This window comes from Sinocyclocheilus anshuiensis, unplaced genomic scaffold, assembly GCF_001515605.1.
Source record: "Sinocyclocheilus anshuiensis isolate Anshui unplaced genomic scaffold, SAMN03320099.WGS_v1.1 scaffold1815, whole genome shotgun sequence".
NCBI classification, from domain to species: Eukaryota; Metazoa; Chordata; class Actinopteri; order Cypriniformes; family Cyprinidae; genus Sinocyclocheilus; species Sinocyclocheilus anshuiensis.
The window spans coordinates 77,388-92,554 of record NW_015551104.1 but is presented as its reverse complement, the minus strand read 5'-3'; the positions used below and the strand labels follow the sequence as shown (position 1 = coordinate 92,554).

Sequence of the window (15,167 nt, the reverse complement as noted above, 5' to 3'; positions counted from 1 at the left end):
ACTATTTTCTTTGTGTATAGTTGACACATTTTTGGAGCGACTGCATCAGAAAATATAATTTCTGTAAAATATAACCTTCCAGAGGTAACCCAGCCAACTCACCAACAATTGCTGAAGCCCAGGTCTTGCTGTTTTTTGTGCCTTTAACAGTAGTGTTACATTTTTGGATGCACCACTGGGATTTGAGTTTTCTCTGGATTTTTTTTTCTGCTGGGAGGTTGTTGTTTTTTTTCTCCCTCTTTTATTTGTGTTGTAAAACATTGTGAGACATGGATATTTCTAAGGCTGGTGAATGGAGCCGTCGGGCGCAAATAAGTCCATCTCGTTGTCTAATACTCAGTGATGTCCCAATAGATGTGAGGGATGAGACAATCGCAGATGTACTTAATACAGTGAAGGCATTTGGTCATCCCAAAATTCATGGCAAATGGGGAGACCCTACAGGAATTAAGTGGTTCTTGTTGCTTGAAACCAGTAATGATATTGATCCAGATACTGTACCACCAGAGATAGGGATTCCTGATGAGGCGGGCCCATGGAGGGTACATGTACCTGAAAAAATGGTGACAGATCCTTCAGTGGGAGATGCTGTGTTTCAGGATAAGTTGTTGTCCTTGTTGCAGCAGGAAGGAAAGTTGCTGGAGGATGTGAAGTCTATGCTGGAGCAAGGTCAGTCCTCTAATGTAAATGTTAATCTTGATTTGGTGAAAGCTATTGATCGCCTTGTGGAAAAGTGTATCCATGTGCCCAGAGAAACTTTGGGTTACAGGAGATTGAGTATTTTCAGGTGTAAAACCAGTACCTGCTGGGGAGGAAGAATATGACCCCTGGATGGAACAGGCTGTCCAAATGATCAGCGAGTGGCAGTGTGCTGATTCTGTGAAAAGGCAGCGTATTGTTGAGAGTTTGCGGGGACCTGCTTCAGACATAGTTCGGTTTCTAAAGGTTAGTAAACCAGCTGCCACAGCTACTGATTATCTGGTTGCTCTGGAAACTGCCTATGGAAATACTGAAAGTAATTCTGATCTTCTTGCAAAGTTCAGGAGTACTTACCAAGGGGAAAGTGAAAAGCTTTCTGATTTTCTTTATCGGCTGGACAAGCTCCTTCATCACATGCTTGTAAAAGGAGGGGTTGTAGCCACTGATTTGAATCGCATGCGTATGGAGCAAGTGGTAAAGGGAGCTCGTAATACTGATATGGTAGCGCTACGACTAAGAATGACCCACACTTTGCGTGATCCTCCTAGTTTCTTGCAATTGTTACGAGAAGTCAGGGAAGAAGAGGATTGGATCAGGGCTAGAGATGGGGGAAAAGTAGTGGTTGCTGCTGCCTCTGTTCCACAGGCTTCTCTCGTGTCTGAATTGAGTAGTATAAAGCAAGAGGTGAGTGCACTCACAACACAGATGTCCAAGCTGTTGAAGGCAGCTGCAACTGACCCTGTTCCTGAACATTCTTCAAAGGCAACTGGCCCTGTGTGTCAAGTGGCAGATGCTAGTGCTACAGAAGCTTCCAACAAGAAGAGCACATCCAAGTTTTCTCGGCCTGGAATTTTCTGTTACAAGTGTGATGAGGATGGTCACACAAAGAGAGAGTGTCGAGGAACTGAAAACCTGAGGAAAGTAAATCAAAAGTTGATCAGTCAGAGCAGGTTTTCGGGAAACTTCTAGGGAGCTCCGTGGAGGAATGGCACATGACTCCTTTTCCATTCCGTTCCACATCTTGTTCTGAAAAAGAAATTACTTGTTCTTCGGGAATTCCATCTGGCTTGATTGGTCCAACATCTGAAGTACCAGTCCAAATTGAAGGAGTTTACGCGAAAGCTTTACTTGATAGTGGCTCTCAAGTCACCATCCTTTATCGAAGCTTTTACGACGTGTACTTGAAACACTTACCGCTGTTGCCAGTGGAATATCTTGAAATATGGGGTTTTGAGTTCACACAAATAACCATACAACGGTTATCTTCCCATTAAGCTTGAATTCACCGAAAATGTGGTAGGACTACCACAAGCTGTTGACACTCTTGCACTTGTCTGTCCAGTTTCTCAGCCAGAGAAGAGAATTGCTATTCTGGTGGGAACTAACACCAATATAGTGAGACGCTTGTTTGAGGCTTGTAAACAGAAGCTGGGTGATCACTTCTTACATACCTTGACCAACCTGATGACACTAGTGTTTCAGATGACTTGCTAGTGAGACCTGAATTGCAGTCAGTTTCTGTGATATCTAATCGCATCGTCACTGTTACTGTGAGAAACATGTCCACTAAAGATGTGCATCTGAAACGTGGCACACCAATTGCTCATCTTTACCCTGTCGATATTGTACCTCAGCCCACCTTTGCCGAAAATCAGTTGTTCAGTACACTAACTCCTACATCATTTGACTTTGAGAATTCACCCTTACCTGAAGATGCCAAGCAGCAGTTGTGTGAAAAATTGATGGAGAGACGTGATGTATTCTCTTGTCATGAATGGGATGTTGGACGTTCCAAGAGTACTAAGCATGAAATATGGCTTACTGATTCAACTCCTTTTCGTGAATGTTCTCGGCGTTTGCCTCCTGCTGATTTGCAAGATGTGCGAAACCATCTAATGGAATTGCAGAAATGTGGTATCATCTCTGAATCCAGAAGCCCTTATGCCTCTCCTATCGTGGTAGTGCGTAAGAAATCCGGCAAAGTGCGAATGTGTGTTGATTATAGAACGTTGAACAGACGTATTGTACTTGATCAATACACTGTCCCTCGGGTTGAAGATGCAGTCCATAGTTTAGTCGGGAGCAAATGGTTCAGTGGTCTTGATTTGCGAAGTGGGTATTATCAGATTCCCATGGAAGAGACTGATAAAGAAAAGACTGCATTTATTTGCCCACCAGGATTTTATCAGTTTGAGTGCATGCCTCAGGGGATTAGTGGGGCCCCTGCAACCTTTCAGAGAGTTATGAAGAAGACATTGGGTGCCTTGAATTTTCTGAAAGCGTTGGTTTATTTGGACGACTTGATTGTTTTTGGCAGAACCCTTGAAGAGCACAATCAGCGTTTGTTCAAAGTTCTGGATCGGCTTAAAGAGGAGGGTTTAAAGTTGTCACTGGACAATAGGGCCGTGTATCACCAGCAAAGTCACAATACGATACGTATCACGATACAGAGGCCACGATACGATACGTATCATGATACATGACTGCACTGAATTTCACCTCAGCAGAATTGAGAAAAACAGCTGTTTATTAAACACTGCTTACTATAGTGCCATTTCTAACTATTGGCAGAGCAGGCAGTTGACCTCTGCATTATGAAGGGCCTCCATAACTGTACCACAGTACAATATAGGTAATGGCATATGTTTCATGTTTACCTTGTGCACTCCCCACCAGGTACAATATTCTGATTGTTTGCATCTTGTTTTTAAGCCCATAAATAATAATGTACTTGTTCTAATAAATTTATATTGTAATGTACTCATTCTAATATATTTAAAAAATCATTTACATTGCTGGTAGGTTATCATTGCACAAATTAACACACTCTCTACAATTAAAAAAATTATAATTAGAAGAGTTCTAAACTAACGCCCTGTCTTCACTGTATCTAACGCACACACGCTCAAGGCTGATTTATACTCGACGCGTCCACAAGTTTGCTTAGGTGCGCGCGGCAAATATGACGTCATCGCGGTGTTGTCGGAAGTTCGCTTTGAGTGCGCGCGACGTTGTTTCGCGTGGCGGTGTGCACAACATTTTTTGTAACTTGCCGCGCAGCTCCGCTTCCGAAGATGCACGAGTTCAAAGCGACTCTAGCCAAACATGCATGTCTGTGCCAGCATTTGTGTGAAACAGAAGCAGTTTGATGTTAAGTGCAGTCACACACACAGATCACGTTGCGGCCGAACTCAGACATTCAGGAACAAACTTTTTAGCGCTGCCCCGCAGTTTTCACAGCTTTACTGTTAATAGAGAAACGCGGCAAAACGGTGGTAGTTCATACATACACAGCCTCTCTCTCTCTCTCTCTCTGTGTCGTAAATGAACAGTTGATGAATTACACTTTTCTGAGAATAGATTATTGAAGTGGAGATCGCTAAACTGCAAGCTAACCGCTGTTTTCAGAAAGCAAGCGCGTTTATCCACAGTGGAGTGCACATGGTTGCCAGGTTGACAAAGATAAGTTGCACACTTGGCAGATATTTCCGTATTGCGCAAGTGTAAAGCTCTGTTTTGGGGATTACATCTCTTTATGTCAGGCAACCCAGTTGTGTTCCTCTGCGGCCAGATTAAACCTTGTTGTAGCCTATATATGCTCTATTCATTCTTTTTTAGAAACCTCACACTTTTCTACTCAATTTTAAACATTGTAAAATTTTAAACAAATTAAGCGTGGTCCACTGCTGCACACGTGCCACAATATCGATACAGGGCCAGCTTTATCGATACTCGTATCATCAAATCTCTGTGACGATACATCGTTGTATCGATATTTTGAACACAGCACTACTGGACAAATGCCAGTTTTGCAGGACTTCTGTGACTTAAGTTGGGCACATTGTGTCACAAGATGGCATTGCCACTGATCCATCTAAGGTGGAAGCAGTTGTGAATTGGCCCAGACCTCAGACAGCTTCCCAATTGCGACCCTTTCTTGGGTTTTGTGGGTAATATCAACGGTTCGTAAAAGGGTACTTTAGTTTGTGCAGACCCCTCAACCAGTTGCTTAAGGGTTATCCACAAAAACGCTAAGGAAAGGAAAACATCAAGAAGTCTGCTACTGATGGGTACTTCAGGCTCTCAGATCCATTTGGTTCTCGATGGGATGACAGTTGTGAGACAGCTTTTCGGGATCTGAAACTTCGGTTGACTCAAGCTCCTGTGTTAGCTTTTGCCGACCCTGAACTACCTCACGTGTTACATGTTGATGCCAGTATGGATGGAGTGCTCTATCAACAACATCCTGAAGGATTGCGCCCAGTGGCATTCATTAGTAGGAGTCTTTCTGCCTCTGAAAGGAATTACCCAGCACGTAAGCTGGAATTCTTGGCATTGAAAGGGCCGTGGTTGACAAGCTACATGACTGTCTTTATGGAGTAAATTTCGAAGTCAGAACGGATAACAATCCTCTGACTTACATCCTAACTTCGGCAAAGTTAGACGCTATGGGTCAGAGATGGCTAGCAGCTCTGTCAACTTGCCAGTTCAGCTTGAAGTACCGTCGGGGGTTGAAAAACATTGTTGCAGACTTTCTGTTGAGACGGCCTCATTCCAGTTCTGGAGCTGAAGGAAACTGGGAGGAAATTCCAGTTTCTGGTGTGCGTACTCTTTGCCAATCTGTTGAAGCAAAGAATCAAGTGGGAGGTCTCCTAGAGTCAAATGTAGTGTATCAACAGAGTGCTCACTTACCCGAGTCATGTTGTCCTGAGAGTGGTATGCTCCAAGCTGCTGGAAAATTTGTTTCCTTTACTCAGGATGAGCCAAGGAATTCAGACTCAAATGACTTGAGGAAGACTCAGGAAAATGACCCTTGCCTGAGTAGAGTAAGGCTTGCAGTTAGTCAGAAGCAATCATCTAAAGTGTCCAATTAAACCATGTTGACCTTAAGGCTTTAAAGAAAAAATTGAATAGTCTGGAAGTGGATCAAGGTCTGTTATACCGGATGGTAGAGGGGAAAAATAAGCAAAGATACAGGCAGCTTGTGCTTGAGTCTTTGCATGACAATAACGGACATTTAGGTTTTGAGAAAACGTATGCGCTTGTGAGAGACCATTTTTTCTGGCCTAGGATGAAAGCGGAAGTGGAAGCTGGATTTAGTCTGTATTGATTTTCTAACAATCAAGCCAGACACCCGAAATGTAAGTAATGTGTTGGTCATTACTGATCATTTCACTCGATATGCTCTGGCTTTTCCTTGCAAAGACCAGAAAGCTTTGACAGTTGCGAGAACCTTGTGGGAGAAGTATTTTGTTCACTATGGCCTGCCAAATAGAATACACTCTGATCAGGGGCGGGATTTTCAGAGCCATTTGATCAAGGAGATGTTGTCTATGTTGGGGGTAAAGAAATCCCACACTTCTCCATAGCATCCACAAGGGGACCCACAACCAGAGAGCTTTAACTGGACACTTCTTAATATGCTTGGCACATTGAATGCACAACAGAAATCAAGGTGGAGCCAGCATATTGCCCAGTTAGTTCACTCATACAATTCTACCCAAAATAATGCAACCGGGTATACACCGTACTTCCTCATGTTTGGAAGAGAACCTAAGTTACCAGTGGATGCGTGTCTCAGGGTTCGGTCTGATGAAGATTCACCAGTTTCCTATGGGAAATATGTAGAGAGAATGAAGCAGCAATTAAAGAATGCATACGAGTTGGCAACGGCTGCATCTGCATGTGCAAACTAAGAAAACAAACTGAGGTATGATAAGAAAGTGCGTCCTCAGAGTCTGAGTCCTGGAGACAGGGTGCTTATTCAGAACGTTGGGTTAAAAGGAAAGCACAAACTTCGGTGTCATTCCATGCCATATGTGGTAGAAAGTCAGTTGTCTAACTTGCCTGTCTATCAATTGGTACCAGAGAGTGGTAATGGGCCAAAAAAGGTTCTGCATTGAAACCATATCTTGCCCTTGAAATCACAAGTGAAAGTGAATCCTGAAAGTGAAAGCCCGAGCCCTACATCAGTTTTTAAGACCAGAAAGAGACGAAATGAGAATGAAAACCCCATTTCTGAGCCTGTTTACCCTGAGCAGAGAAACTTTTCCTCAACTGATTCTGAGTCAGAATATGGTTATGATCCTTTATGTATGTTGATCCTAACTCTCTAGGGGTTGAACATCCGGATCGAGACCAGCAAGATAAGGATGCTATTGTGCCTGATGTTTGTGATTTAGGTCAACTGTTTGGAGATCAAGTTGAGACTCTAGACGAAGAAAATGTTGACACAGAAATAGTGGGTGATGAAGGTGAAATTGAACAGCAGCTTGAACATACCAATATCCTATCTGAGCCCAGTGTTCCAATGTGCTTGATAATTTTCAAGTGAGGAGATCTGAGAGGCAAAGAAAACCCGCTGAAAGGTTTACTTATCCTGAGCTAGGAAGACCTGTTAAGGAGACAATGGTTGTTTCCCATTGCTGTGGGGTTGGTGGACATGGAACTGAGTCTTCATGTTTTTGTAAACATGGTGAAAGCAAACATGTGTGGTGGTGTAATTCTCAAGCATTGTGTAATATGTGCATGAGAAACTCAAAGTCGTTTCCTTGCACAGTCCCTAGAGTGTGAATCCGGAATTAATCATTTGAATACAAGGTTTTAGCATACTTATTTGACTTTTTGATTTTTTTCTTTGTGTGTTCCTCTTAAGTCCAGACATGGGGGCATGCTGGAATTTGGTGGGGGGACAGTGTAACCCTGTGAATACGTTAAACCGTACAAAATTGTACACATTTATTTTATTTTAAATTTATGTATTTTCAATATTGTGTGTACATACATTGGAGTTTGAACATATTATGTACAGTGTATTCCGAGGTATTTCAAATTCTAACCAATGTGATGTTTTATTGGGTTTTTGGTGTGTTCACGTTCAACCAATCGGAATGAGTAGGGGGGGAGGAGCGATGAATGCGAGGTTGGGAAACGGAACAGAGAGAGATTAGCGGGCTGCTTGACGGAGTAAGACAGAAAAAAAATTAATGTAATGCTGTCAAAGTTTATCTAGCGACAGTGTTCATGTCCTAGATCACACACAGATAATATATATGTATATATTTGATAACGGGAAGGTTTTCAATGTGTTGAAAACTTCTTCGGGAACTTTCTTCGGGATCTGAGGATCCAGAGGAGTCACGGACCGCATTGGAGTGTTTTCAGGGTGGTTATATGGCAAAAGTGGACTGTTCGTCGTGTGAAAGGAGCACAGGCTTTCGTGCGTGGGACTCATCAGCCATTTTCTGGTGTGTGACGCATCACTTATTTCAGTGTTGGACTGCTTTCCTGTGCCTATCGAGGAGAAGAGGATCAAAGCTTCACATAATCGCTTCTCAGCGTGACTTGGAGAGTTTCGCTGTAACAGAGTCAAACTAAGAAAACAAACTGAGGTATGATAAGAAAGTGCGTCCTCAGAGTCTGAGTCCTGGAGACAGGGTGCTTATTCAGAACGTTGGGTTAAAAGGAAAGCACAAACTTCGGTGTCATTCCATGCCATATGTGGTAGAAAGTCAGTTGTCTAACTTGCCTGTCTATCAATTGGTACCAGAGAGTGGTAATGGGCCAAAAAAGGTTCTGCATTGAAACCATATCTTGCCCTTGAAATCACAAGTGAAAGTGAATCCTGAAAGTGAAAGCCCGAGCCCTACATCAGTTTTTAAGACCAGAAAGAGACGAAATGAGAATGAAAACCCCATTTCTGAGCCTGTTTACCCTGAGCAGAGAAACTTTTCCTCAACTGATTCTGAGTCAGAATATGGTTATGATCCTTTATGTATGTTGATCCTAACTCTCTAGGGGTTGAACATCCGGATCGAGACCAGCAAGATAAGGATGCTATTGTGCCTGATGTTTGTGATTTAGGTCAACTGTTTGGAGATCAAGTTGAGACTCTAGACGAAGAAAATGTTGACACAGAAATAGTGGGTGATGAAGGTGAAATTGAACAGCAGCTTGAACATACCAATATCCTATCTGAGCCCAGTGTTCCAATGTGCTTGATAATTTTCAAGTGAGGAGATCTGAGAGGCAAAGAAAACCCGCTGAAAGGTTTACTTATCCTGAGCTAGGAAGACCTGTTAAGGAGACAATGGTTGTTTCCCATTGCTGTGGGGTTGGTGGACATGGAACTGAGTCTTCATGTTTTTGTAAACATGGTGAAAGCAAACATGTGTGGTGGTGTAATTCTCAAGCATTGTGTAATATGTGCATGAGAAACTCAAAGTCGTTTCCTTGCACAGTCCCTAGAGTGTGAATCCGGAATTAATCATTTGAATACAAGGTTTTAGCATACTTATTTGACTTTTTGATTTTTTTCTTTGTGTGTTCCTCTTAAGTCCAGACATGGGGGCATGCTGGAATTTGGTGGGGGGACAGTGTAACCCTGTGAATACGTTAAACCGTACAAAATTGTACACATTTATTTTATTTTAAATTTATGTATTTTCAATATTGTGTGTACATACATTGGAGTTTGAACATATTATGTACAGTGTATTCCGAGGTATTTCAAATTCTAACCAATGTGATGTTTTATTGGGTTTTTGGTGTGTTCACGTTCAACCAATCGGAATGAGTAGGGGGGGAGGAGCGATGAATGCGAGGTTGGGAAACGGAACAGAGAGAGATTAGCGGGCTGCTTGACGGAGTAAGACAGAAAAAAAATTAATGTAATGCTGTCAAAGTTTATCTAGCGACAGTGTTCATGTCCTAGATCACACACAGATAATATATGTATATATTTGATAACGGGAAGGTTTTCCATGTGTTGAAAGACTAATGCATTAGGTCTACTCTGTTCATCGTAGCAGCCGTCATATATATGCACAGACTGTAGCGTTGTTCTATTGTTTCTTCGGGATCTGAGGACCCAGAGGAGTCACGGACCGCATCGGAGTGTTTTCAGGGCGGTTATATGGCAAAAGTGGACTGTTCGTCGTGTGAAAGGAGCACAGGCTTTCGTGCGTGGGACTCATCAGCCATTTTCTGGTGTGTGACGCATCACTTATTTCAGTGTTGGACTGCTTTCCTGTGCCTATCGAGGAGAAGAGGATCAAAGCTTCACATAATCGCTTCTCAGCGTGACTTGGAGAGTTTCGCTGTAACAGAGTGGAGTAACTGAGTGAGTAACCAGTTTGACAGTGTACTTTAAGAACTGCATCATCCGAGTGTGACTGCCATTATGTGCACCACCGAATAAGGGCGCCAACGAAATCCAAGCGCTTGGTTTAGAAACATTTAAGGAAGTATAAGGGTGAATATGTGATTAAAGTTACAGTTTTGGATCCATAGAGGTATACAACTGCAACTAACTAATAACTGGTATTATCCACTTGAATCTGCAGTTTTTCTTATTTCTCTGTGTTCATTATATAATTTACTTACACTATAAAAAAAGGGGGATATCTTATTTTTGTTTTAAATTTTAGAGTTTTTGTTTGGTAAAAATAAACAATTCTTTATTTGTTACTACTTGTGTATTTGTTTAACTGTATATTCTCATTGAGTAACTTGATTACAGTGTGGTTTATAAAGAGAACAGCCCATAACAAATAGGGAAATTAATTGTATTTAATCAAGAGTAACAGTGTACACAAACTATTTTCTTTGTGTATAGTTGACACATTTTTGGAGGCACCGCATCAGAAAATATAATTTCTATAAAACATAACTTTCCAGAGATAACCCAACCAACTCACCATCAATTGCTGAAGCCCAGGTCTTGCTGTTTTACGTGCCTTTAACAGTAGTGTTACATTATTATGCATAAAAAAACCTTATGCAACATTGATAGGAACACTGAGATAAGACAAAAAATTCAACCATCAACGCATTTCAAAATTGTTACTTTTTTGTAAAATATAACATCAAATTGTTATATTAGTGCTACGAGTATTACAACATCAATATTGTAAATTTTTTGTAACATTTTAATTTTTAATTTCAATTTTTTGTCATTGCAACATTTTATTGTAATTTTCACTAACAACTGCCATTGGATTTATATTGTAGACCTAAGTTCACTGTTATCCCACCGGTCAGTATTGTGACCATCAGCATGTTTACTCGTTCTATGACCACACTCAACAAAGCTGAATATATGTGAATTAATATATTAATACTACACACCTTAAAGATAATGTGTACCAAAAATCTTCATCATATCTTTGTTAACATACTTTACTAGTGTAGTAAATCAGCTCAAAAGGGAAATATTTATAATTAATTATAACTGGTTATAATTAATAATAAATATTTAGATTAGATCTTAGATTTAACTGTAGCAGAATCAAGATTACAATTATTTGATCTGTCCATCCACCAAGCAAAAAAGGGGCTCAAGCTTAAACACGTATCTAAATAGTTTTAAACGGTTACTTGCATTGGCTTCGATTGCTGAACAAGAGTCCTGATGCGGTAGACAACGGAGGTTCTTGATGAGTTCTTTTAGAAGTGAGCTGGAAGTTTTCCTCTGGTTCTTCTGAAGATAGGAAAGTCCACAGCGGATCGACAGAGTTACTTGAAGATGAAAAACTGCCAGAAAATCAAACTCAAGAGGAGAGTTTTGAGGAGTCTTGGATAGTGTCCACCTCAAAAAGAAGAGGTTTCTGAACAGAGATTAGCCTGAGCTAGTGACTTTCATAGTTCCTAACCACACCCACCTTTTGGGTGGAATAGCCAATACCAGGCGTGAATTTTTGTGCGGGAGAAGTTTTCTTTGTCTCCCTTCATGGCCCATTTGCATGTTTATGGCCGGTCTGGAGGATTGGTGCAGTTTTACCCAAAATATAGTACAAATAGTATGATGCATTTCACGATCACATAGTGTAGATCAGGGTTCCTCAAATCTTGCTTTGGAGGGCCAATGCACTGCAGAGTTTAGCCCCAACCCTGATCAAACTCACCTACCTGTGATTTTCTAATGATCCTGAAGACATTGATTAGCATGCTCAGGTGTGTTTGATTAGGGTTAGAGCTAAATTCTGCAGGAAAGTGGATCTCGTGGGCCAGATTTGAGGATCCCTGGTGTAGATCATTATTTGAGGAATAAAGAGCAGATCATTTTGATACCAAGAACGAAATATCTAGAAAATCTTAAACCAGAGATACATTCATACACCTGAATCAGTGTTTTTGGGATTAACTAATACAAATAACGAGTGGTAACTCAGCTAATCTAATAGGGAAACATACAAACAACACATGCATATACCAGATACAATTGTAACTGATTAATTATAGTCTAAATAAAGAAAATGTCTTTATATGTGTGTGTGTGTTATGTGTATTGCCAGCACGGGGGGCAGTTCGCTGGTCAACCAGGCCCATTGGTGCCTGGCCCCGGGGGTCATTTACGTCTCTTTGGAATGTGTTTGAAATTCAGTGGGGAGACGAGAGTGGTGAAACTGTTCAGCATCTCCTTGATAGTGAGGGGAACCATTGGCAATTTAGCACCCATATAAATGTAGAATCTGGGGCCAGGACCGTAATTTATATGCAAATGTCAAAAGGTTAAGAGAGGTCTCTAAAGACATAAAACCCCAATGATCATCTTTGAAATTCAATGGTCAGACGAGAGTGGTGAAACTGTTTAGCATCTCCTTGATAGTGGGGGGGAACCATTGGCAATTTAGCACCCATATAAATGTAGAATCTGGGGCCAGGACCGTAATTTATATGCAAATGTCAAAAGGTTAAGAGAGGTCTCTAAAGACATAAAACCCCAATGATCATCCATGATTTTAAGCAGATGCGACACTAGCCTTTTCGTTTTGGAGCTTTGATGCAGTTATCATCTTCTCAAGGTGCAAACAGGAAATAAACTGCTCTGGTCATGTGACAATTTGCACTAATCATGTGAAACTGCACATATTTAATTGAGACCCTTTATTTTTTCCATATTTGCAGGAACTTAACTAAAACATCAATCAGTAAGGTTTTTAGAGCTTTGTAAATAAAAACTTTTTTTACGGTCACTATTGTGATCGGTGGGATTAAAAGGGTTAAATTAGATTGTATAACTTCAAACTTTAAAACTAAATCAGTAAGGATACTAGGGACATGTCCTTACCAATATCCAGCTACTAATAAATTGTCCCTAGCAAAAATTTTGATCGAACAATTAAATATGCATATAACTAATCACTGTTGTTGTAATTTCGGCCACATCTGAAATAGATCATACCATTTATGAATGAATGAATAAATGAATGAATGATGCATTTATATAGCACTTTATTGTGTATTGCTGTACACCCAAAGCGCTTTACAATCATGTGGGGGGGAGGGTCTCTCCTCAACTACCACCAGTGTGCAGCATCCACTTGGATGATGTGACGGCAGCCACAGGACAACGGCACCAGTGCGCTCACCACACACCAGCTCCAGCTAGAGAGGAGAGAGAGATAGAGTCAATTCAGTGAATGGGGATTATTAGGAGGCCATGATTGACAAGGGCCAGTGGAGGGAATCCGGCCAGGACACCGGGGTTACACCTCTACTCTTTACGAGAAGTGCCATGGGGTTTGTAATGACCACAGAGAGTCAGGACCTCGGTTTAACGTCTCATATGAAGGACGGTGCTTTTTGACAGTATAGTGTCCCCGTTACAATACTGGGGCATTAGGACCCACACAGACCACAGATTGAGCACCCCCTGCTGGCCTCACTAACACCCCTTCCAACAGCAACCTAGTTTTCCCAGCAGGTCCCCCATCCAGGTACTCACCAGGCTCAACCCTGCTTAGCTTCAGTGGGCAACCAGTCTTGGGCTGCAGGGTGATATGGCTGTGGCTGTGGTTTATATTACCTGAGAAGTTAAAGAAATATGCTAGAAAACGGCACGATATCAAGAAATACATGAGCGGAGCTAAGAAGTCGTAAAACATACGAGCACAGTTCAGCTAAATTATCAAATGTACCCTCTTTAACTTTGTTGTTTTGCTGTTTTGTGTTCATCTGCTTCTCCCATTTGCTCTTTTTACATTGACTATCACTCTATATAAACTAAAACAGAGATGAGATGACTGGATACTTTCAACTGATTTCCAATTGAACTGTCAGCAACTTAACTGCAGTGCTCAAACTATTTCAAATATAGTGAATTAAGTTACAAACTCAATCATAATGCACAATGTTTCCATCTAACCTGTATTTTGAGCTGCAACTCATCATATTACAGTTTTTCTCAATTGCTTTGGCTCAATTCTCGAATGAAACTTTTTTTTCCCGAAACAATAAGTTCAGATCTCTGAACAATTAGCTTCTTGTTCATATCAGATTGGAATTTCTTATTGATTTGAGCAAATTGCAAATGCTTTGGCACATGTGTGCAAACAGTAAGTACAATTGTCTGCAGTTTGCACAACAACTAATTGCATATGGCTTGTTGATCAAAACTGATGAGCCGATTCTCACTTAAACTGTCAAACTCTTCACAACTTCTCAATCATTTTTCATCGTGTAAGCCATCACATTCAAAACGATCCATTCAATTATGAAAAATTGGTATACACGCATGTATATTCCATAAATATCTGACATTGACATTGTTTGTAATGTCTGCTAAATTGGAAAATTACCTCTAATTGCAATACAATTTGAAACAACCATTCAACCATTTAACCAATCAAGTGTATATATATGTAGATTGCCCACAGCACAATCACTAAGAATGGAGGACTCCCACAACCCTGAACTGCAGCAACATGCTCGTGGAAGAGCAATTGGAAGACGTGTAAGAATACGTGGTGGTGGTGTTAGAGGAAGACATAATAGAGGAAGAGGTGGAAATAGAAGAGTCAGAGTCTCTGATGAAATCAGAGCCACACTTGTGGATCAGAAAAACTGTAACAGCAAATGTTCATTTTTGGGTGAACTATCCCTTTACAGTTTTTCTCAATTGCTTTGGCTCAATTCTCGAATGAAACATTTTTTTCCCGAAACAATAAGTTCAGATCTCTGAACAATTAGCTTCTTGTTCACATCAGATTGGAATTTCTTATTGATTTGAGCAAATGCTTTGGCACATGTGTGCAAACAGTAAGTACAATTGTCTGCAGTTTGCACAACAACTAATTGCATATGGCTTGTTGATCAAAACTGATGAGCCGATTCTCACTTAAACTGTCAAACTCTTCACAACTTCTCAATCATTTTTCATCGTGTAAGCATCACATTCAAAACGATCCATTCAATTATGAAAAATTGGTATACACGCATGTATATTCCATAAATATCTGACATTGACATTGTTTGTAATGTCTGCTAAATTGGCAAATGACCTCTAATTGCAATACAATTTGAATCAACCATTCAACCATTTAACCAATCAAGTTTGGGAGCATACTATATATGTAGATTGCCCACAGCACAATCACTAAGAATGGAGGACTTCCACAACCCTGAACTGCAGCAACATGCTCGTGGAAGAGCAATTGGAAGACATGTAAGAATACGTGGTGGTGGTG

At 40.8% G+C, this 15,167-nt stretch overlaps 1 protein-coding gene across 1 annotated transcript; it reads left to right on the top strand.

Moving 5' to 3' along the window:
* Nucleotides 1-269: 269 nt before the first annotated feature.
* On the top strand, nucleotides 270-1,668 carry LOC107662817 (paraneoplastic antigen Ma1 homolog). The gene is made up of 2 exons (XM_016452929.1): nucleotides 270-669; nucleotides 788-1,668. Exons 1-2 carry the CDS (start codon nucleotides 270-272, stop codon nucleotides 1,666-1,668), a joined length of 1,281 nt encoding a protein of 426 aa, XP_016308415.1.
* Nucleotides 1,669-15,167: the final 13,499 nt, after the last annotated feature.